The sequence below is a fragment of the Brienomyrus brachyistius genome, chromosome 22, assembly GCF_023856365.1.
Source record: "Brienomyrus brachyistius isolate T26 chromosome 22, BBRACH_0.4, whole genome shotgun sequence".
NCBI lineage: Eukaryota > Metazoa > Chordata > Actinopteri > Osteoglossiformes > Mormyridae > Brienomyrus > Brienomyrus brachyistius.
In genome coordinates, this window is record NC_064554.1 from 4436545 (window position 1) to 4460500 (window position 23956).

The 23956-nt window shown below is 46.9% G+C and overlaps 1 protein-coding gene across 7 annotated transcripts in view; it reads left to right on the plus strand.

Moving 5' to 3' along the window:
- LOC125717844 (cytoplasmic phosphatidylinositol transfer protein 1-like) overlaps window positions 1–23956 on the plus strand; it is a 40159-nt gene that overhangs the window by 9815 nt on the left and 6388 nt on the right. Inside the window, exons 2-8 of one of the 7 annotated variants that reach the window (XM_048991156.1) lie at window positions 14701–14849; window positions 15093–15144; window positions 18484–18572; window positions 18888–19050; window positions 21566–22182; window positions 22291–22432; window positions 23265–23420. In XM_048991156.1, coding sequence (XP_048847113.1) covers window positions 21968–22182; window positions 22291–22432; window positions 23265–23420 — 513 coding nt within the window. In that variant the 5' untranslated portion in view covers window positions 14701–14849; window positions 15093–15144; window positions 18484–18572; window positions 18888–19050; window positions 21566–21967. The remainder of the gene's footprint in view (window positions 1–14700; window positions 14850–15092; window positions 15145–18483; window positions 18573–18887; window positions 19051–21565; window positions 22183–22290; window positions 22433–23264; window positions 23421–23956) is intronic. The other 6 variants (XM_048991158.1, XM_048991154.1, XM_048991159.1 and 3 more) reach the window with 6 other exon arrangements.

Below are 23956 nucleotides of genomic sequence, written 5' to 3' on the forward strand. Positions count from 1 at the left end.
TTATATAAAATCTCAGCGGTGCCCAGAAAGGGCCAGGGCCCTGCCGTCTCCCCCCCAATCTCCGAGCGCTCAGCGAGAACGTTTGGCAGGAAGGCGGACGCGTCCGTGGGAAGGAGTGAAAATATCTCTGAGCGAGCCCTGAGTGTGCGCGTGACAGAGACACACACAGCACCGATCGTCTCCGGCCCGGCAGCGAGGAGCAGGTGAGCGTGCGTGTGACCGCAGCAGCTACGGAGGGATGTCCATTTTTACTGCTCTGTCCTGATTTCTGACGGCTCTGACGTCCCTGAATATGAAATAACGTTATATTGTATATCAGTGTTTCCCAATCTGGCCCTCGGGGACCCACAGATGGTACATGTTTTTTCTCCCTCCCAGAGCTGGAGCTGGGAGGGAGCAAAATATGGATCGTCTGTGGGTTCCCGAGGGCAGGATAGGGAAACACTGTTGCATATGGATCTTGCATAGCCAACTTCATGGAATGGAAGGATTGTCCTCTGGCATACATGTATGTGTGCTACACGCGTGATTCATGAGCTGCAGGATCATGCATATGACAGCCAGTGTCTGCAGCTGTGGTTCTTCAGCTGGACTGTGGGTCGGAAAACTGCAACTTCTGAGTTCAAATTTAACGCAGCAATGCAGTCTTCATGCATTTCAGCATGATTCAGGAGTGACTGCTGTACTGGCCATAGACAAAGGTGACTGATTCTACCTCAATGCAGCCACTGGACCCTTTGAAAGTCAGTGTTGTCCTCAGAATGTTCGGCAGTCCCCTTATCGTCCAGGTGCTCAGTTTGATCTACAGCAAGGTCTGCATTGCATGATGCTTCATCCTGTTCTTTATGATGGAGTCGAGGTTCTCACGGGGTCTATGATTTTTATCGTACCCTTCTGCTAATAAAAATATTCGATTTTTATCGAGGGTCTGAATAATTTATAACCGCTGAATAATTTATTAATACAGGCACATCCTTTGTTCCTAAATGCAAGATGAAATTTGTAAAACCAAAACACTGGCTAACGAGCGTAGATTCTTTTTTGGCCAGTTTGGTAACATCTTTCACCTGCAGTGGGTCATTTTTGAGAAATGCTTCTTTGCCTTTCGACTTTCGATGTGTTGCTTCCAGGGCGACTGTAACCTAAGAGAGATAATCTGCTTCTCTTTCGACGTGAACTCAGCCGAGTGACTCAGCCTTCTTTGCTAAAAAAAAATGAGCCCTTGGGATTTTCAGATATCTGATTTAAAGGCTGGCATGCAAACGACTAAGCTGCGGGGTTACATAATGCCCATCTGCTGTGGAGCACCAGCGTGTACACACACACATACACACAGACACACACACAGACACGCACACCCATGAACGCACACACACAGACACACATGCACATGTAGGGTATACCTATCCTTATGGGGCCTGCTCATTCGCTTCTATGAATGCGCACACACAGACACACACAGACACACACACCACACACACATGAATGCACACAGAGAGACAGACACACACACGCATGAACACAGATATACAGACAGACAGACAGACAGACACACGTTTGGGGAAGGCATGGAACACCAGTGTGCACACACACACACAGACACAGACACACACATGTTTGGGGAAGGTGTGGAGCACCAGCGCGTCGACACTCATATGGAGAAGACGTGCGGCTTCTTTCAGCTACACGGCTCACTCATGAAGTTTATTTTTAAAGTGGGAAAACAGTTATGTTGGACACAAATACATTGGTGCTGGAATTTCATAGTGAGATTAACCTTAAGTAGCTGACTCAGTGAATCGCTGGTGTTCTCCTACGGCTGAGTAGAGTCCTCTGTCTTGCTTGTAATATCCGTGACGGCCGTACGCCTGCCGTGAGGCCGGCTCCCTGAGGCTAAGCGAGGACAGGAGTGGACTGGGAAAGGCCAGCGTTAGGAAACCATTTCAGGCTGAGTGTGCATCTCTCATCAGCTCATTGTAGGTGCCGTCATAATTGATTATATTAATATTCAAGTAATCTATTGATTAATTTGATGATTAATCGAGTAATTGTTTAAATACCATCCATTCATATTCCATGACCACTTGTCCTATTCAAGGTCAGAGGGGGTCTGGAGACTATCCTGGGGGCTACAGGCACAAGGTGGGGAAAAACCCAGGATTGGGCACCAACCCATCACAGGGCACCAGGGACACCAGTCACTCACACACCATTCACTCACGCACCATTCACTCACGCACGCACAAATATGGACAATCTGGTAACTCCTATTAACCTCAGCATGTTTGTGGACTGTTCAGGGAAACTGGAGAACACAGAGGAAACCCCACAACGTCACGAGGCAAACATGCAAACTCCACACGCAAGAAATGCAGGTGGAGACTCGAACCCAGGTCCCAGAAGTGTGAGGCAAGAGTGCTACACACTGCATCTTGCTAACCTTCCCACCCCTTGACACAACTGAAAGATAAAAAGTTCTTTTAGGAAGTAGTTTATTTTGGATACATTTTGTATATTATATTAACATTTAAATATTTATTGGAAAAATTTCAAACTATTCAAATGTTTTCCAGTATCGTTCAGCCCAACTCAATACACAGAATATGTTCACAAAATTTAATTTAACACCTGTTCTACAATCAGGAAAGGTGTTTTATGTGAGCTGATGCAGCTCAGCAGAGAAGTTAGCCATCTTATTTTATCAGTGATTATCTTGAGATACAGGAATTGTAGAAAATAAATTAGGCTCTGTGAGTGTGTCCACACACACATGCAGACAAACACACACAGACAGACACACACACACACACACACACACACACACACACACACACACACACACACACACACACACACACACACACACACACACACACAGCCTGCGGTAATATAAGAATAACAGCCAGGAGAGTCTATCTGCAGCTGCCTAGTCAACATGAATATCCCTCCCTTCACGCTGGAAGTGAATAATGGATTTGTGATAGAACCAGGTATCTCTGGGACTTCACTTGCCTTTAAATTTAAATCATGCTCTAATTGTTCTGCATCATTTTCTCAGATCTCTAGCTGAAGGAGGGGAAGGTTATTTCCAGAGCACATTTTATACGATGCAGTTCAGAGTCTTTTACATAAAAGGTACAGCCCCCATAAAACAAGAACAAGTAACGTGCCAAGGTAAAACATTAAAATGGAAATAGAATTATATAAAAGAATATACAATAAATAGAGCTACCATAAAATTAAATTAGTTGAGAATAGTTTTTAACATTAAGATCCCTCTCACCATTTCAGTTTGACCATTAGGCATCACAAGCTGGCCAACTACTAGGATCTTAGACGGGACTGGGCAGTCTTATCCAGAAAGGGCCGCTGTGTGTGCAGGTTTTCACTGCAACTCCCTGATTAGATTACTAATTAGAGGACTGATTGGCTGAAGAGTCCTCACACCTGGGTTGGAGCAGCTGACCTAAAGGTTATCCCAAAAGCCCACATACACACCGAACATTTGCGGATAAGATTGGCCATCCCTGATCTAAGAGAAATCGCCGATAAATTTCGGGGGTCTAAGCCTTTTAGAACTTAATAAACCAGTAAAAGTACTTTAAAATCAACTCTAATAGTATCCGGGAGTCAGTGTGGTGATTTTGAGATAGGAGTAATGCTCATTAATGGTTTATAAGGTTTGTAATGTGCCCTGTTCCGATGTAAAACCCAGCTAACTGTGAACGGACCGTAATTAAAATGCAGACTGCATGTGTTTGAAAACGCAGGAAGACGCCAGTATCACGGAGCTTTGCAGTTTGTGTTTCCTAGGTCAGTCCCACATGAGCATCGATTTACGAGTCTGTAGATGTGCAGTTAGGGGTGTGCGATATGGCAACAATACCATATCACGATTTTTTTCAGGCAGGATAATGTTCTGCGGTTTTATTACCATTATTCTTCATGTCTGTTTTTAAGACCATTTTGCAAACTACTGGGTGGTTCTAGCAGCTGATGCACGTACTCATGTGGGTTCCCCTCGCTGTTTACTGTTTGGGGTGTTTTTTTATTGAGGTGGTGAAAAAAAGGTTTGTCATGTTGCAATTTGATATGCGATCCTTATCTTTGCAAATGACTACTGCTGCATGCTGCGCTTTGCATGTTGGGATGAGGAAGAAATACAAAGCACTACCTACTGTTAGTTATTACCAGTTTTTTTGTGTGTCGAAACATTATTGGCTAACAAAACAATTTAGATGAGCCGTAAAACTGCAACCAGTGTGTGCACTGTAGCACAATACAAACGATCTCTCCTTAAAGGCAAACTGTAGAGAGAGTTTAATCTTTCACTATTTAATATTATCAAATTGCACAGCCCTGTGTACTGTACACTTCTCAGTATTACGGGAGCAGATTGACTCTGCTTACTGTCTTTACATATGTACATAATAGAAAGCTGGTTATCCCACTCTCATCAACTGTATCAAGCATTTCATCACGCAACCTCCCTCAGCTAGTCTGTGAATAAACGTGTGTTTATAAGTGTATGTAAGATTTTCACATGAATGATTCCCGCAATCACGAGCTCCGCCCACTCCGAACGCTCCAGCAGATCCCGCAATCACGAGCTCCGCCCTCTTTGAACGCTCCAGCAGATCCCGCAATCACCAGCTTCGCCCTCTTTGAACGCTCCAGCAGATCCCGCAATCACGAGCTCCGCCCTCTAGCTGCGATCGCTCCAGCTGAGCTTCTTCACTCCCATCTACGCTGGAGCGAACGCTGCCTGTCGTTAATCCATATTTGCCAGTAAAATTTAATAACCACGATAGAGCGCTGAGACACGGCATTAGTCATGGTAATGATTTACCTCTGTTTAGAACAGCATTTAACCACTTTATTTGATAAGTGTATTTTATTAAAGCCTTATTTTGTCCTGACTGAATAGGCAAGCTCTGCTGACGAATATTAATTCAGCTCATCTAAGGACTCTCTTTTCCGTTACTTTTTACATTCTTCATTAAAGCACGCCCTTGGTAACAGAGAAAAATGGATCAGGTGGCTTGCAGCTTAATGGTTTTTCTGCTCACTTCCTGCCATCGAAGAGGCTGGTTTCCTGTGCCCGCATTAAGGGGGCACCATCACTCTGGGGTCCAACGGTCGAGCCCTTGTTTGAAACTAGGTTGCTGGACCCGTGGTTTCTTTTCCAGGGCTTGTAATGTATGTTTCATTGCCTTTCGGCCTTCGATTCAGCGCCGACCTGCCAGGCTGTGAATGACATGACAGATAAATGAATCCTGGCATAAATCCCCGAAGGCCAGCTTTGAAAAGATGCAGCTGTAGGTCAAACGACTAGTCGTGTGCCGCGGAGCGCCGGCTAAGTCGGCTCCCTCCTTTTGGTGACGTAGTCTTCACTATTTTTGGGGAAAAAACCGTGACCCGACGAAGCCTCCTTAACGCTCGCCCCAGCGGCCTTTCCGAAATTAGCTCACGCGCGCCTCGGGCCAGCAAAGCGTGAACGAGGGCATGTTTGCCCAGCACTGGGCACTAGAGGCCCCCATCAGAAGCCAGACTATTTTTAGTCATGGGGGGGACGCCTGGGAGCTGCCGGCGCGTCCTCTTAGAGTGGGCCACTAAGCCTCCCCCTCCCCGACTCTCGCTTTCTGGTGCCCTCGCCAAGCAGACCCCCAGCTATCGCGGCATCTCCGTGTAGCACGTTCTACATGCCCGCCTCCCCAACCCTGATCAGCCAATCAGGGCCAGTCCTGAGCCCTCTTCAGTATGACCTATCACACTTAAATTCAGGTGATACAGGCCTTCCCTGCCTGAATGGGCTCCAGACCTCTTCTGCCCTTGATAGGCAGCTAGAAAATGGATAATATACTGTAGGTCTTGAACCCATAGCCCTTAAGCCAAGGCTTGGGCCTGGGCCATTCCACTATTTGCTGCCTCCCTTTCACCCTCTGGTGGGTGGAACAGACTACAACCTACTGTATAAAATGTCAACAAAGAAAGCCTTGAGTATTTTCTAGATCAGTCCCTAACCTGGTCCTCGGGGACCCAGAGAGAGTTCACATTTTTGCCCCCTTGAGAAAAAAAACGTGGACTGTCTAGCAGGGATCTGGAAGGAGCAGAAATGTGGACTGTCTGGCAGGGAGGTGGGAGGGAGCATAAATGTGGACTGTATGACAGGGAGCTAGGAGGGAGCAAAAATGTGGACCTTCTGGCAAGGAGCTGGGAGGGAGCGAAAACGTGGACTCTCTGGCAGGGAGCTGGGAGGGAGCAAAAACGTGGACCTTCTGATAAGGAGCTGGGAGGGACCAAAAATGTGGACTGTTTGCCAGGGAGCTGGAAGGGAGCAAAAACGTGGTCTGTCTGGCAGGGAGCTGGGCGGGAGCAAAAACGTGGTCTGTCTGGCAGGGAGCTGGGCGGGAGCAAAAATGTGGACTGTCTGTGGGTCCCGAGGATCGGGTTGGGAAACACTGTTCTAGAGTACAGAGTGTGCTGCAAGGCAGACTAATGGAGTGGGACAGCGGTCAGCTTCCATTATGGTTACAGGCACGCTAAGGGTGTTTAATAAAATTGCACATGATTTAATATCCATGCGCTGTAACTGCCTTAGGCCGGGGAAGCCGCTGGGACAGGCGTCTCACTGTGCAGACGTGTCGGCGAGCTCGCTAAGTGAGTTACCTCCCGCCGCATGTGCCTGTTGTTTCAGAAAATGAATCAGTTACGCCTTATTAATTTAGCAGCTGGGCTTTCCCTCACTGACATGCCGGCGATGACATGGCGGGGCGTTCTGGAGATGCTCACACCCGCGCTGAGCCTCCCCTGTCCTGACGGGGCCCCTGCTTGCTTAATAATTCACTGCCACTCTTCAGGACTCTGCCATATTATTTGTCATTTATTATTTAGCCGTTTTGCAGCCTCGACCGCTTTCATCCGTGCCGAACTTTCATGGTCTCCTGGGAGCAGGTGGGGAATGTGGGGGGGAAAAAAGACCCCAGAGGCCGTTGAAGCCGTAGCACCTGCCTGGATGTGAGAGATGCCCACGGCCTTGGAGGGCAGCAAAGCCCCCCCCTCGAATGATGTGATGGCTCACTGAGAAGCCCTATCATCTCACCTCCTGCCGCTCTTCTGTGTGTGTTAGATCCTTCCGGAAGGACGGTGAGTCTGCTCAGGCTGCTGTCTTGTGCCTCTGGGATAGGTAGCTGTAAGATGCATCCTTCGAACCAGCAACCTGCATTGCTGCAGCCGGTCGGCACGGGTGTCTCCCAGCACCGTGCTGCTCAGGGGGGGCGCTAGAGAAGCTGGACCTGAAAGGAGGGGTGGTCCTGTAGAGCCGCAATCCTCTGTGAAGGGAACCTTCTAGAACAGTGGGAGTCAGAGATACCATGTAATGACACATCCGCAGTGTCTGCAGTGTCACCCCACTGTACTCGTGCTTTACCTCATTTTCTTTGTGTTTATCCTCATTCCTAGAATATGTATTTAGAGCCTTTTTTGTCTTATAACATTGACAAATCCTTTATCTTGCCTCTTGCACAAGTACGAGTATAGGTACATGCTTCTTGCTCTTCATAGCTCGGGGGGGGGGGGGGGGGGGGGGCTTGGCCAACAGGCAGCACCCATGGAGCTGGGGGGTTAAGGGCCTCGCTTAAGGGCCCATGGACATGTGACTGTTCTGCTGAGGACGGGGCTCAAACCGCTGATCTACCGATCACAAGCCACATTACTCATTAAGTAACTTATTAGTATTATTGATAAATAATCTATAAATGTAATCATTAGTCTATAAATTATTACCTCTGGGAGATTTTGTGGCTAATCTCGACTTTTAGCTGAAGTAATTTTGTATTCATTCTTTAGCGAACTGAATCCAGTGATGAACATGTGATCCTTTATTTAACAGAGCTTCCCTTTGGGATCGTTTAAATTTGGTCGTTAGGGAAGCAGTGTTCATTCGTCTACTTAGCAGCTTGACTGGAACACGGACGATCGGCGGTGGATTGAGTGTCCAAGACATGGCGGTCGTGTCCGGCGTAGGAGCGCGGAGCCTCTGGAGAGGTCAGCCTATCTGTGCGTCTGCGTCCGGCCAGGGCGTCCATGTGTCCGTAATGGAAGTTCAGGTCTTTGGGGGGGGGGGGGGTGACAGTGACAGGTGCTTTGGGAGCTCTCATCATGGTAGGTCACTAAGCCTTTATTTCCGCAAGCGCTAACTGCATTTGTGCCACAGAGCTACATGCAGAGTCTCCGTGGCTTGCCTGTGTCACTGCCTGCGCGTAACAGGAACTGCACAGCGCACTGCAGCGTCTCCCTCCCTCTGCCTCTCAGGTCCTGATTGTGAGCGGATGAGAAGGGAAAGGACCACAAAGAGAATCCACTGCAAATCTTTGCTGAGCTGGCGACTGCTGCAGTGAGTGATGTTGCAGTGAGCACAGCAACATCACTGCTGCAGTGAGTCAGTGCAGTGAGCACATGAGTGATGTTGGTGTTTGATGTCTCGCTGGGTTTATACTTCATGTTTTCGTCTCCCCCCCCCACCCCCCCCAGTGCCCATGATTCCCATGATTGCTAGCAGCTGTTTTCTGCTGTTTCCTGTCCGCCGTCTGCAGACCTGCTTTTGTCGCCGTTGTCATGGTCCTGATCTTCAGAGGCACCATTGGCAGCAGAACAAATCTGCAGACCCACGCGTTGGGGGGGGGGGGGGGGGGGGGGGGCATGCAGACGATCTGTAGCTAGGTCCCTGGAAGAGACTGGGGTTATATGTTGTAGAATGAACACCTTCATTACAAAATTTGATTTAAAAAAAAAAGACTGTGTTATTGGCGGGTGATTGGGGGGGGGGGCTGGGCCACGAATGCCCCCTCATGACCCTGACCCTGGTGAGTGCACCGGCGGTAATCGAGGAGCTGGAATGGGAGCCAGATTGGGGGAGTCTCCAGGGCACTGAAATGCAAATCTTTCCCGTCTTTCCAGGGGGTTTGCTGAGGCGATGGTGGGGGGCCAACGAGGACGCCCAGGTCCGCTGCTGTAATTAGCCATCATGTTTGGCTTTGGCACCTTTCACACAGCCCTGATTCACTCATTCACTTCGTCCATGTAAATGCACAGAGAAAAGGAAAGTGTATGAACACTGAATATTAATTAACAGTCAGTAATAAACAGATGTGCTGATACATTATGCCAGCAGTTCTCAAGCTATGGTTCCAGTACCACTAGTGGTGGGTGGGGGCCCTGCGGTGGTCAGTGTATTCAGCGGGGGGGGGGGGGGGGCACTGTCTGCTTCTCATACCATCATGCCTGATATATGGAATATGACGGTATTTTACTTTAAAAAAGGTAAACCATATCGGCTGCTTTCTCCGGAGTCAGAGAGAGCCTTAACGGACTCGTTCATCAGTGCAGAAGCTGAGAGTTAAAAAGATCACCCTCTGTTTATTGGTGCCACGGTCACTGCCCGATGCGCCGCCATTTGCGCTGTAGGTTTCGCGCATGCCACACATGCTACAACAGTTTAAGGCGCATTTTTGGTGCATTATGTTTTAGTAGCATTAGTGTGTTATTCTTTGACGACTTTTTTAACTTAAAAGGCTCCAATCACCGCTAACGCCATGGACAACAGTGCATGGCCTCAATACGGCATCTATCAGCATCATAGAGATCTGTTTTTTTTTACAATATTAAGAACAATAGCTTTCGGATTTCTAAATATCGGGGTATGCCGTAATATGGTGCAGTACAGAGGTAGATATTTCAGGCGCAGAAAGTAAAATCCCAGACCAAGGTTTTGTTTCAACCGACCAGCTTAGTCCTCTGTGACTGTGATTCCTCTTCATCAGCTGATTGGTTGAAACAAAACCTTGGTCTCGATTTGTACTTTCTGCACCTGAAATGTCTACTGAGGCACAGTGGAAAAAGTTTGAAAACGCCTGCATTATGCATTTAATTATCCCTTTTTAAATTTATATGTGTCACGATCCACGGCGCGGGTAATGCGCACAGGCAGGCAGGTAGGCAGGAAACAGGCAAGGCAAGCGGGGAAAACGCTTTATTTGGGGAAGGTAAGGGCAGGACGGAACACTGGCATTGACAGCATCAATGACAGACCAGGAACCAGGGCAAGACGTGGACTGAAATATAGAAGACGGAGCAAAATAACTAGACACAGCTGGGTACGATCAGGAAAGCACAGGTGGATAATCAGGGGGCGTGGCACACGAGGATCGCATGAGCTGGGCGTAACAATATAAATGAGTGACACAAATTAGAGTTATATATATTACAGTATCATTGCTTTCCGCTACAGCATTTGAGCTGCATGAGCAATAATAGGACCAGGCTGGTACACTTGGTGTAATCCCATAATCCTTTGCTCTCTTTTCTAAACATATGGAGATCTGTGTGCTGGACGGACTGATGTTCTGGTGGCGGAGCAGGAAGCTGGAAAAAATATTAGATGAAAAAGAGAGATTTACACTTCAATGGCTGATTTAATGTCCCGCATGAAGCAGAGGCAGCCAGGCTTTTAGCAGCTATTTTCATCTGGGATTCATACATCCTGTCACGCGTTTCTGTAGCTGCCGGTCTGCCTCCGTGTGTCGAACCCGGGTCTTTGCCTGTATAATGAGTCCGGTGCCTCTGGGGCTCAGCTTGGGGACAGCAGGTTACAAGACTCAGACAGCTGTTGCCCCCCTCCCTCCCTGCGCCTCCATCTGCCTCCCCCGCCCCCCCCCCCCACCACACACACACCTGTACCTAAACAGAGTGGCTTCCTGTAGAGAACAAGAAAGAAACAGACAGCAGGCGGCGTAGCCGCGTAGGACTTCAGAAAAATATGTTTCATTTCTTTTTTGTTCTTTGCGTAGTTCAAATAAAACCAGTCGTGTAGAATAATGGAGTACATAACTTACTGTTGCAATCCTGGCGTGAAATGGGGATGATGTGGCGGGTTTGGGGAGAAACTCATCTGTAACTCACTGCACCGAGAGTATAAAGGGAGTTTGCGTGTTAGATGAGACACCTGCGGCCTGGTTTCGCTCGTTCAGAAAAGCATTTTATGCCCTGCTCAGCTCGCTCGTGGAGGACGCTGATGACATTTCCACATCGTTCCCCTCTCCATCCTCCAGGTCTGTATGCCGTCAGAGATTATTCATTCCATATTCCGGAACTAAGGGAAATTAAGGAGGTGTTCTGCCTGTATTGATCTTCCCTTGAGGGTCTTTAAAATAAATTAATAGATGGACAAGTAATAACGCAGAAAAATAAAGCACACTGGTCACCGAAGTGCCGTTCGGCGTACCGGAGCCCAACTCGCCTCCACTGAGCGGCCCTGTTAATGGCGTCCGTTACACTGTGAAAATAATGAAGCGTCGTGAAGTGTAATACGCAGTGTTGCTATGGCTACTGTAAGTTTCCATGCATGAAATGAGTACTGCCATTTCATAGGCTGTTAAAAAAAACAAAGCGATTTTTCACCAGGGCGAAGCGGAGGACCGCGTCCCAGAATCCCCCACGTCCTTCCGTTGCACCTTTCGTGGGTGACGAAGTTTGCTCTGGATTGGTGCGATTCAAAGTGCATTTTACAGAAACAACTCTGACAGATCGGCCCGGATATTTCTGTCACAGCATCAGCTGAGATTGTATAGTCACCCGAACTGTTCTCAGGTTTTACATTTATGTTTGATTTATTCAGAGCCAAACGAATGAGCATATAACACGAGAAAAGCAGATAAATAAAATCATGTCAAACAAACAGCTGAAGCCCCAGTTCTGTTTTAGTCTGTGCTAATCTTTATTGTAACCTGAACAATATTTAGCATCAGAGTTCTGTGTTTCTGAAGGCTTTGTGGCTTGTTATTCAAAGAGCAGGCATATTTAGAATTGAAGGAATAAGCAAATACAGCCATATTTGAGCGATCCACTTCTGTTTAATTATCTCGGTCAGATCCAGTTTCGAGTTACAGTCGTGGTGGCTCTCCAAGGACACTCTATTTTTGTGTATTTCCAGCAAGAGAGTCGGATGTGGCATTTTATAAGTTAATCTCACCCATTGGATGCATGCACTACCTTTTACGACCTGGTTGTCAGGGACAGACGTGACATTTTGGGAATATCAGGTATATCCATGTCATTGAGGAATTCTGCAGCTTTGAAAGCTGATTTTGGTAAATTCCAGCATCCGTACTTATGCAGGTAACAGCAGGAGTTACAGAACGGTCACACTCTTGTAGTATAGTAGTGAAAATCTTACTCTCTTGTAGTATAGTAGTATAAGTCTTAATCTTTAAAGGCGTATCAAACCTCTGTCTGTCTTTCAGTTTATCAAAGCGAGTGGCATAGAGTTGCTCCCTGTTGAACCAGTCCAGCTCCGAGTGCCTCCCTCTGGAATATTACAGGAAAAACAGCTGGATTAAGCAGATAGTCTGGCAGCCATTCCTTCCTGTGACCTCCTGGGGGGTCTAAGGGCCTCCAACCTGGAAATGGCTCCATTAGAATGGGCGTCTCCCTTTGCAGCCATCTTTTCCTGGACTTTGCTGCGACTGGGTCAGCGGTCCCCGCTCCCAGAATCCTTTGGTGCTCTGCATTCGCCTACCAGAGACACCAGGTTTCCTGATCATGTGACACTGTATTGTAGCTGTGCTCGACGGACAATTTTATATTATAAATGTAAAGTTTCACTTTATTATATTATAGACTATCTCAGAAATACAGGGTACTGCAGCATTTTGGAAATTAACCAACAGTGATCCACAGTGATATTTGCCGTTCTCCAACACACACCTCCCCACATGCAGAACATCTTACCGCCAAGATTTGAAAACGGTAGCATAACATTGTTTTCGAAAAATACCGCCAGACTACCGTATATTGGATGTTTGTCTGAATACTATTGAGAGTTAAGTCCCGCCCAAGCCTAATTTATTGCCCTTCCGGCTTAGCGGTGGCTGCCCACCAGGGTGCAGGACACACACCCTTTGATATGCAGGAAGGAGGGCGTGAGCGAGCAGGGTCAGAGACAAAGACAGAAAGACAAAAGCGGCCTCTTGCCATCATTGGCCTTGCGATGTTGTCCCCTATTGTCTCCGGTCTGAACGCTCCACTTAGAATCGCTGCCATGCGTCTGCTGCACCCATGCCTGTTTGCATATGACATCTGCATGCGTATGAAAGGGAAGTATGAATTATGCAGCAGCACTTTAACCTGAAGTGGCTTTTCTCTCCCCCACCTCCCCAGGAAACAATGAATATGGAGACTCCTCTCTGCCGCAGAACGATAATCTGCCGAGGGCGGAGCGATTTTCATGGAAGAGTCTGCATGGTGCAAGAAATGCGTCGCGCAATTAATCAGGCCGCGGTGGGCCGGAGGCAGAGGCGGCTCGAGCGTGCATTCTGGTTGCGATTCTCCGCAGACTCTGTGCCTGGCGTCCACAGCCATTGTCAGCACTGAAGGGTTTCAATAAACATTCAATAGATACAAAAGAAATGGCCGCTTCTGTTTTCGAAAAGGGTTGGATTGCCTGCAGTTGCCTGGGACAATTCATTGCAAGTAAATAATGCTTCAGAGTATTGATCTAGAAGGTTATTTCTTTTCAAATGGGGAAGAGAGGTTTATTTTGACTGTTGTAAGATAATCACACAGTAATACACAAAATAATAATAATAAAAAACCTTCGTCATACCTTTATGGAGTCTCTGAACAGCCTGTCAGCTAACGACAGACAGTTACCTGACAGTTAGATGGCCATTAAAAATTGAAAAAAATATTGTGGAGAAAAAATTATACAAAGAAGCATGTCTTCTATAAGAAAACAAACTGTTCAGTACAGAGTGGTGGCTGATGGCCTCTGTGATCCCTGAAAATATCCAAAGTCTCTGATAATAGCAGGTTGGGAGGTGAATGACCTACCATCACCAAGCTGCCTGAGATTCTATGCGGTTAAATTCATTTTTATATAGCGCTTTTCACAACAGTGTCACCCCAAGGCGCTTTGCATGGGTGTTTTGTGATACATACCTGCATCATATATGCAGAATGATTCAAAAACGGGGAAAAGGGAAGACAAGGAATGGAAGAAGGAAAACCAGATGACAGTGGAAGAGAGGAACCCAGAACCCCCAAGTAGGGAGAAAAAAACCTCTGGGGGGTCCAAAGTCAACATGTGAACATTATAGAAAAGGAAAGAGTAAGCTTGCTTGCTAAAAGTAAGGTGTGGATTGTGATTAAGTTTGTAATGTCTGGGGCATGCAACCCCTTTAACATGCAATGGTGCTAGCAGGCACATAGACAAGTAGCAGGGATGGGAACGAGTCAGTCCTTCACAAGTCTCGGGTACAAACATTCCAAGTCTGAGTCAAGTCATAAGTCATGTGCCCTAAACTCCAAATCGAGTCCAAGTCTTTCCATCATTTTTACTGTTGAGTCACAAGTCATCAAATTTGTGACTTGAGTTCAAGTCAAGTTGCGAGACAGTGACTTGAGTCCCCACCTCTGACAGGTAGTAAATGTTTTAAACCTGTCTGGCTTAGCAACATCTACTGAGGGACACAGCCCATGGGATTCATTTCTGACGAGGGGTTTGGGCACTAGGAAGGGCGCTATATGATAATGGATTTGGGTTAGCTGGACGGGATTTTAGCGACGTCGAACAGCAAGGCATATGAGAATGCCTTCCGGATCGCCATGGTGACACAAGTTCTCCCCCCGGCGTGTTTCTTCCAGTACAGGATCGGCCAGCTGTATATGATCAGCAAGCACAGCCACGAGCAGAGCGAGCGAGGTGAGGGTGTGGAGGTGGTGCAGAATGAACCCTATGAGGACCCCATCCACGGGCACGGCCAGTTCACCGAGAAGAGGCTGTACCTCAACAGGTACGCGTAGACCACCACCTCAGGGGTCAAAATGTCCATTCAATCAACATTTCATCCAAAGTAGCAGCTTGTATTTACAGCGATGATTCACATAAGTATATAATTATCTCCTGTTCCACACTGAAATAAAGGTTGTTTTTGCCTGCCAATACAGACACTTATGATTAATCAAACAGTTGTATGCCGTAATATTTTCTTCCTGGAAAGGAGTGGTGTTAATGAAATAATTTATCTTTTTTCCAGTTTTTTTGGAAGGAGTTGCGGGACTCAGCAGATGTTGCTGAACTGACAGCCCGTATGTCTCATTTACGGCACTGTGTGATGCCTTTGCTGTCTTGGAATCAGCTGAATTCTCGGACTGGATGCACTATATGAAATTTATGTGTGCATCTGCCCCTACGTTGGCTGGCACTGGGAGGAACCACCAGCGTGGGGTGGCTATGCGGGGCTGTGGCCAGTGAGGCCTTTTGTAGAAGGAGCTTCTTAATGCTAATGAGCATCGCTAATGCTAATGCTAAAGGGCACCGCTAATGCTAATGCTAATGCTAAAGGGCACCGCTAATGCCAGTGAACATTGCTGATGCTAAAGGACATTGCTAATGCTTCAGCGTGAGAGAAATCCCGCAACACACTGACTGCTGTCAGTAAAGCCAGAAGTGGGCAGTTCATGGCTCGTCACGCCTACATGTCCTGTCACTTTTGGCAAAGTAAAACAAATACTGCATGCTGTTCATTGGTTTTACCTTTATATGCTCTGACATGCTGGAAGGGTTCAACATTTACCATTTCGTTTGTCCCTGTGACACCTGACCAGGAGAAGCAGTTTAATAATGTTTACTTTATTATTAAGGTTCAAAACATATCTGTTTCCACTGACATAAGCAGGGAAACCCAAAGCTTTCGATCAGTCTAAAGTAGTTTTCCTTTTCATGCGAAATCAGCTCCAGTTGAACTCAGACTATTACTGTGACTTTCTGTATGACCGAAACAACAAATCGGCTTTTGCTTCGACTCGCCAGAATTACAGATGGCAATTATTTCACAATTTCTGCAAACTAACAGTTTGCACTCAGTCCAAAATGTTCCTTCTGTGAGAAAGTCTTCTTTCCTCCAACCAAACTTTGGTACACGTGCGTGCGATGCATAATCCCGGCTTCTCACTCATTAAAGGATGCCGGTGTCCCTTTGGAGGTCTGAGATATCTCACAAGCCCTGCCATCTCTCAACATTTATCGGAGGAAGTGTTTCTGACAGCGAGAACAGAGAACATGGTGAGAAACAGATGGACAAAGGCGATATGGCTTTTTTTTAGGACAGCAGTTGCCCAGTCAGTTTGAGATCGAAATAAAAAGAAAACAGATGTACATAATTAAATATTCTAAGTGTATTGATACTTGAGTAAGGCTGCTGATAGGCCTCGGCTGTACCATGCATGCAGACTTCATCACGAAATAGTGCCTCTTCTACCATGCAGGGGTGGTGGTTAAGAGGTCAGACTCCTAACCAGATGGACACATGATGAGATCCCAGGATGTCCCTCAGGTGATCTGCACCAAAGCTATCCCACAGTGTGAATAAGATTAAATCGGGGACAAAAAATTTAATTAAACAACACAATCTTCTAAATAATCTGGGTCATTTCTGGAGATGGATTACCTGATAAATAAGACCTCAGCCCTGATGGACTGTCCAGCCCTGGTTAGTTCAATAAACACACACCACCTCGAGGCAGTACTTTAATAAGGCCAAACCATCATTTCTCCAGTTATTTTGCTACTACAGTTATTCAGTCATCTTTATTCTCATTCATCTTCCGCCTTTGATGTCTGACTATTAGATATGTACATTTTTTTCTGGGGAAAACCGGCTCGTTTCTAAGCGACGCAGTTTAGACGGAGAACAGAGAAGGAGAAGGAGCCGCTGAGACAGTCACGAGTGTTGTCAACATTCTTTGGACCCATGTAGAGTGAAGGAGTGTGGTTGTATAATCGAGGTATAATGGATGGTACTCCCGGAAAGACACACAGCTGTCCTTCTGCCTACTGGACACCTGCCCGTGACAGATTTTCCCAGCATTCCTGGCAGTGGACATGTCGGATTCCCGGTGTGTTTATTCTGATTGGTGCGAGTGGTGTTCAGGTGGGGAAGAGCTCTACTGACAGGCTGAGGACGACTCCGCTTTGGGGTCCTCGTTGGTTACTTCTGCCAGGGTTTTTTAGAACCCGCGGATAAGCTCAATTAAGCCAATATTGTAGGATATGGCGAGTTACGGCAGTGAGGGTTTCCTCTGGGCATTCCTATTTCCTCTCCCAGTCCAGCGACACGCAGGTGGACAGGCTGGAGTTTATAAATTGCCCACAGTATGTCAGCGACATGCTGACGTCCTGTACAGGATGTCCTTTGCCTTGGAGGGAGAGGAAGTAGGTGGGGTGGGACAGGCGTTATGTAATATAGAGGAGTGGCTGAATTAAGGACTATATAAGGTGTCGATTTGTTGGGCTGGGGTACTTGTTTTGACTGTCAATTCAGGGCTGAGCCCACACCTCTCCACCCCATCAGAGAGTTTCTCTTAAAAAGACCATCTTACAGTATTCAATGCCATTTTCACCCCCCCCCCCCCCCCCCCCGCCAAGAGCGGACCACCCCCAAGGCCTATGACACAATTCGGCCAATAAACACACCAATAAACGGGCAATAAATATGCTACAAAAACCGTTTGTGAGGCAGGGCCGTGCTCCGTGTCACTGAGGGCATTGGTATTATTGCATGGAAGGGAGTCTGTCTGGTGACAGAGAGCGTGAGAGTCTGAAAGAGTGAGTGTCACATCCAATGTGTGAGAGCTGGTGACCATGCACTCCTTCCTTGCATCTTTACAGCGCGTTCAATGAGGGATGCCGGTTACATAAACTCATTTCCGAGCACTGCCCAAAAATGAGGTGCAGGCAGGTTCATGTCATGTGACTCAGTCGTCATGAGTTCTGCGGTGAAGTGAGAGTGAGAACGGTGTGTGAAACCTCCCCCTCACCGGCATTCTGACATGGCGCTGTATTCTTACATGCACTGATCCTACAGCACTGGGGCTTTTACATGATGTCATAACTATCTTTGTATTGTAAATACACCCGGTCCCTGAGGTGGTAAGAATATCCTCAGGCAATGATCTAATCAAGGCCAGAGAGGAGATGTTTTTTTTTAATATGAAACTGAGGAAGCGGTTCTTCACTCCCTGCTTTGTGTTATGCTCTCGGACAAGGACACCTGGGCAGAGCCACTGGTATTGACTCTGAATAGTGAGCTCAGTGAGCAGTAAGCAGAGCTTATAGTCATGGCACCTTTTTCCTAAGTCATTCGATGCTGGTAACTAAGTACGGCATGTTCCAGGACTGGAGACAGCCTTGGAAGGCGGTCTTCTGAGAGAGTTTCCATTTGTGTGAGTTTGGCACGCAGCCGTGTGCTACTGAAGGCTGATTAAAAGGAGTCCAGTACTGTATGTAGATGTTCCTCTCAGCCATGGACCCGGAGAGATCAGACGAAAACCTGACCCTCAGCAGACAGCTAAAGCTTGGTTCGGTCCTTGTTTCATTCACTTCTTTTTTATTCCTTTTCATTCATAATTTTCCTTCTCCTTCCTCAGCAAGTTGCCTAGCTGGGCAAGAGCTGTGGTCCCCAAGATCTTCTATGTGACAGAGAAGGCCTGGAACTACTACCCCTACACCATCACAGGTAACTACCAGCCGAGCTCTCCGATTGGACAGGAGATGGTAGACTCACACGCCCTACAGACTTTGGTTCTGATCCTCATCCTGCACCATACCTGCACCTCACTCACATTCCACCTTTTTTAAAACCGGAAATTCTCGTATGGCCAAAAAGCCCGTGGATAGCATGTTGTAGATGGTTGACTGCAGTGACACACTGGGCTGTTAAAGGGGAAGGTGTTGACTTACACTGATAACCCTTAGAAGAGCAGCATCTGCTGGACTCAGTCCATTTACTGTGAATTCTACTAGTTTTCTTATCTGGAAATTAATAAATCAGGAAACCAAGAGACAATCTTCCGATGGAGAGCAGTCACCATCGATCCCCCATCCCTTTAATTACCGAGGCACTCTGGGCATGGATGAAGGTTTAACCCGACTGCCCGTTCTCTCTTCCCCCTCCATCGACGTCCATCCCGGGCCGGTGCGGCTCAGAATACACGGTGAGTCTCCGTCCGATGCTCCGTCAGTCTCCTAGCAGGACAACAGATGTTCGTCAGAGGTGTTTCTTGGTTACGTGTATTCATTACACACTCAGCCCGGTGCGCGTCCTCTTACGGTGCGTCTGTTACAGTAACGGGGTTAGCTGAGCCAGGAACCGCACGAAGTGAAACTGGGTAAAGTCATGTGACTTTTTCTCAGACCAGAGAGCGCCATCTGCTGTACGCAGAGAAGAAAGGTGCAGTCTTTCGTGGCGGTGAGGTGGACAAAGTGGCGGGATGCAGCTCACCGGCAGTGATCTCTTTCATTTTTCTGAGCACTGCTACATGCCGAATGAGCAAATATATAGCACTGTATAATGTAAAAATGACCAGGGAGGGGTTTGCTGCGTGGCTCAGCAGGTGATGTCCCTGTGCATGTGATCAGAAGGTCATCAGTTCAAATCCCATGGATGGTTGATTAATGAAACGCCTCTCAATGTTAATGCTTCATAGCGATTACGGATAAAGCAATTTCTAAACTGGATTGTTGCCCCCCTCCCCCCCGGCAACTGGGATTTGGCCACTGGAACCTAATTAATGTTTCATAAGAACACGCCTCCCTTTGGTCTTAGTTCGAAATGTACTGGCAATTAAAATGTACTTTTCCTGCAATAACAAACAAGTAATGATGTTATGTCACGCCTTCTGGTCCCAGTGTAAATATAGCTCACTGTGGCTTATATTTGTTACAATTACTCATGGGCTCAGGAGCCCAGCAGGTGAGGAGAGGACAGCTGATTACCTGATTAGTAAACCTTGGGCACAAAAAAAATAACACTGTTAATTAACTGCGTTGATCACCTTGCTCAGGGTTAAAGAGTTCCATGTGGAATTGAAATCTGGAGCCACCGTCATTATTTTACTGTTTGTTTATTTACTTTCTGCAGTAACAGTAACCTTACGTACCAGGACACCAGTGTTCCCTGTCTGTAGGGGTACATCGGCAATATAATTTATCAGCAATTTGTGGGAAAACGTTAGCAATGTAACAATTATTTACTCTGATGTCAGATAATAGTTTATGAATTAAAATAATCAGAATTATGTTGGGTTTTTTTTGGGACAAACTTATATCGAAGACGAGCTTTAAACCTTTCACATACTGTCTATGGCTGTTCTTGACCTAATATGACGCCAAACCCCAATGCATCACCTAATAAAGGCTCTATGTGTAAATTTGGCAGATAATGTAGATAGTGTATGAAGTATAGAAGGTGCACTGCATATTTTTTCTAAGAAAAATTATTTCTAGGTACTATAAGCAATGATGGGCTTCCAGATCACAACCACGGTAGACGAGCAGGAGATTTATATAGCGACAGGTAGTCCATCAGTAGAGCGATGACTCCCTTTTCATACTGGCACTCAGGCATGCATCTAGCACACGCACACGCACGCCCACATGCACGTGTCAGCTTTCCACACAGGCATGTGCCTCCATCGGCATGTGACTCCATCACCGAAACTCCCCCTTATTCCCTGGACACTGGCCCCAGTCTGCAGCCCCCCACTCCACGCACCGGAGGTAGGTTATTCAGGTCCAGAGAGTCATAGTCAGGACCAAAATTTTATTCCAACCAAGAAGTCGAGTATAAAAGGTCACAGTCACAGTGAACTCAACTGGTTGATTGAAACAATACCTTGGTCTGAACTTTTACTCTCTGGCCCTGAACTCTGCCTCGCACCCCTTCAAGACACATAACAAATGGGCAGTAGATAGTGATGGATGAAAATGTTCACACTGATGGTGCATGAGAAGCTCCGTCAAAGGGCTCTTTGTGAACATCGCATGAAAGCAGCAGTCTCACTTCAGTTTGCAGACGCAGTTTTCCATATCAACGGCAGGTTATGGATCTGTGGTGCTCCGAGTTCTATAAAACGAAAGAAAAACACCGGAAGCATCTGGAGAATTGCTTTCGAACGTCACTGAATCTTGGCGACCTCGCTGCCTGTCCCATGGTATCATGGTCAGAAAAGAACATGAAGCACCTCAAAAGTACAGGCACTGCTGACTGCAGTCACTTCAGTCTAGCCACCATCTGACAGTCATTCAGGTCCAGAAAATTAGGTTTTTGTTTCAACCAACCAGCTGAGTCCTCTGTGACTTTTTGCTCAACTGGTTGGTTGAAACAAAATCTTGGTCTGGATTTGAACTTTCTGAACCTGAACTTTCCATTTCTGCAGATGACCAGTTGCATTTTTTTCTCATGCTATAGTAGAATTCAAGATTTTGTATATTGGAGCCTGTGATGTATTGGAGCCTGTGATGTATTGGAGCCTGTGATGTACTGGAGCCTGTGATGTACTGGACATAGCCTGCGCTGTCCTGAACTTCGCATGCAATGAGTTGTGGCCATCAGGAAGTTCTGAGAGATTAGATATCTTCAATGGTACCTGACCACTATTCACAGTAGTATTATGGAAATAAATGCTTTTTATCAAGCCTTTTCTTATTTAATTTTGCTTTTTTTTACAGTGTTCATTTTTGCCAAAGTTTTCCATTCATATAGAAACAAAGTATGAGGACAACAAAGGAAGCAACGACCACGTAAGTATGGTTTGAGGCCTTGTGTGTGTGCATGTGCGTGTACTTTGTGAAAGCGTCACCCTGTCTGTGCGCTGTGTGATATGCAGAAAATACTACACAGGGTATCACAGTTCAGGGCCACCTGGTAGGAATTAGAGAATCAGATCGCCATCTGGTGGCCATAACTGGGATTGATTGTGAATATTCTGTCCGTGAGGGGAGCTGTTCCTTCTTCTCATTTGTGCTGCCTTCATAAAAATAATAAACTTTCATATTCATAGCAGCCCAAAATGATGACATGAATCTGTGTATAGGAATTGTACCATTGTATTTATTGTACCAGAACATTATATGAAGTACAACTGCAAGGTGTTGGGAGCCATAGCTAATGACCTCCTTCGGGACCACACAGGAAGCAGCCACCTGACACCCCATGCAGGTCCTCTGGTTGCCTTTAATGTCCCTGTGTGTGTGTCCCTGTGTGTGTGTCCCTGTGTGTGTGCGTGTGTGTGTATCTGTGTGTGTGGTTATGTGTGTATGTGTGTGTGTCTCTGTGTGTGGTTATGTGTGTGTGTGTGTGTGTGTCTCTGTGTATGCACCTGTGTGTGCGTGTTCCTGCGTGTGTGTGTATGCGTGTCCCTGTGTGTGGTTATGTGTGTGTGTGTGTGTGTCTCTGTGTGTGTGCGTGTCCCTGTCTGTGTGCATGTGGCTGCCCTTCAGATCTTTGACGGGGAACCCAAAGACGAAGACACGGAGGTGTGCTTCATCGACATCGCCTGTGACGATGTTCCCGAACGGTACTACAAAAAGTCAGAGGTACGGGTGCGATGGCAGCTGGGGTTGTGGGGGGTGCAGGTGGGGGGGAGCAGTTTTTTATATGCATATCGAGCATCGCAAATGTCTGGGCTGTGGACAAACACCAAAAACCATCAGCGGCTGATGAAACGCACCTCGTCCATATCTCTGTATTCATTCTGATTACTAGTAGCACTCGCTGGGCTTAGAGAATGAGTCTCTTCTCTCCATATTGTAATCTGCCCCCACGCACCCATTAAAATCATATCTCACTTCTCTGGACAGCCTCTGTCAGCACCCCTACCTAGGATTCAGGTCCCGCCTTCTAATTAGGAAAACATTATGCAGTAATACTTAGCCGGGTTGGGCCCTCATACGCCTGTGTCTCACTCCTCCATATCTCTGTGTAAGTAAGAGCAGTAGATGATTCTCGAGTGTGAGACTAAAGGGTTGGCATGCAGGGGAGAGAGATTACGGCGCCTTCCTCATTAACCTGAACGGGTCGACAAACGCAGAGATTGTCTTGTTTGCAACTTACTGTTAGAGGCTAAAATTACTACGGGAAAACAAGGCAGTGAAAGCGGCAGCTAACTGATTAATAGAAAGCAAAACAAGATGAAAAAAACTAATTCAAGTAAAATTTTGCATTCAAAGGGAAATCACTGAATGAAGTGTATGTTGATAGTTTAAAAAAAAACTGTGTAATTCAGCGCAAATGACTTTCAAAAGAAAAAAAAACTACTGCAGACATAGTGCATTAGTTAAAAATAATTAATAAGGAAAAATAATTCAGCTACACTGCTCAGACTCCCACGGGAGTGTTCACTGCCAAAACCCTGCCCCCCCCTCCCAGGACCTGCGCTGCTTCCACTCGGAGAAGACGTCGAGGGGTCCCCTGGCAGAGGGCTGGCGGGACACACACTGCCCCGTCATGTGCTCCTACAAGCTGGTGGGCGTCAGGTTCGAGGTGTGGGGCCTCCAGAGCCGCGTGGAGCAGTTTGTGCACAAGGTACGGCCTCCGGGGGACCAGAGACCCGAGCGGCACCCTCGTGTTTTTCCCTGCGCTGGCTGCCAGGCCACCTGAGCTCTAGCAAGCTACAGCTGAGATGTGAAGTTAACTCAAGTCAAGTGGGCATTATTGTCAATCCATCCATATGCAGGCACAGAATGTGCATCCCTAAGGCAAAGACATTCTCACAGGGCTTAGAGTGCAAATACACAGGACAGTGCAGAACAGGAGGGCTGGGCTCAGGAGCGGAGTTTATATACATGAATGTATGCATAGGCCATTCTCGACCTATTTCGGGGGGGGTTAGGCAACCAATTATTTGTCTCGGCCCCCCTGAAAAATCAACATCCCGTATTTTTTCAGATAGAGAGCTGTGCCTGTACTGGGGCAGCACTGAGCCGCTCTCATGGTGAAAGCCTGGAATCTGCCCTGTACGTATGTAAACGATAAGCAGCACGTCAGTGTGGTACACATAGTGGCTGAAGACGAGCAGTAGATAAGTTCAGCAGTGTATAAACTGCATTGAGTGAATTGCT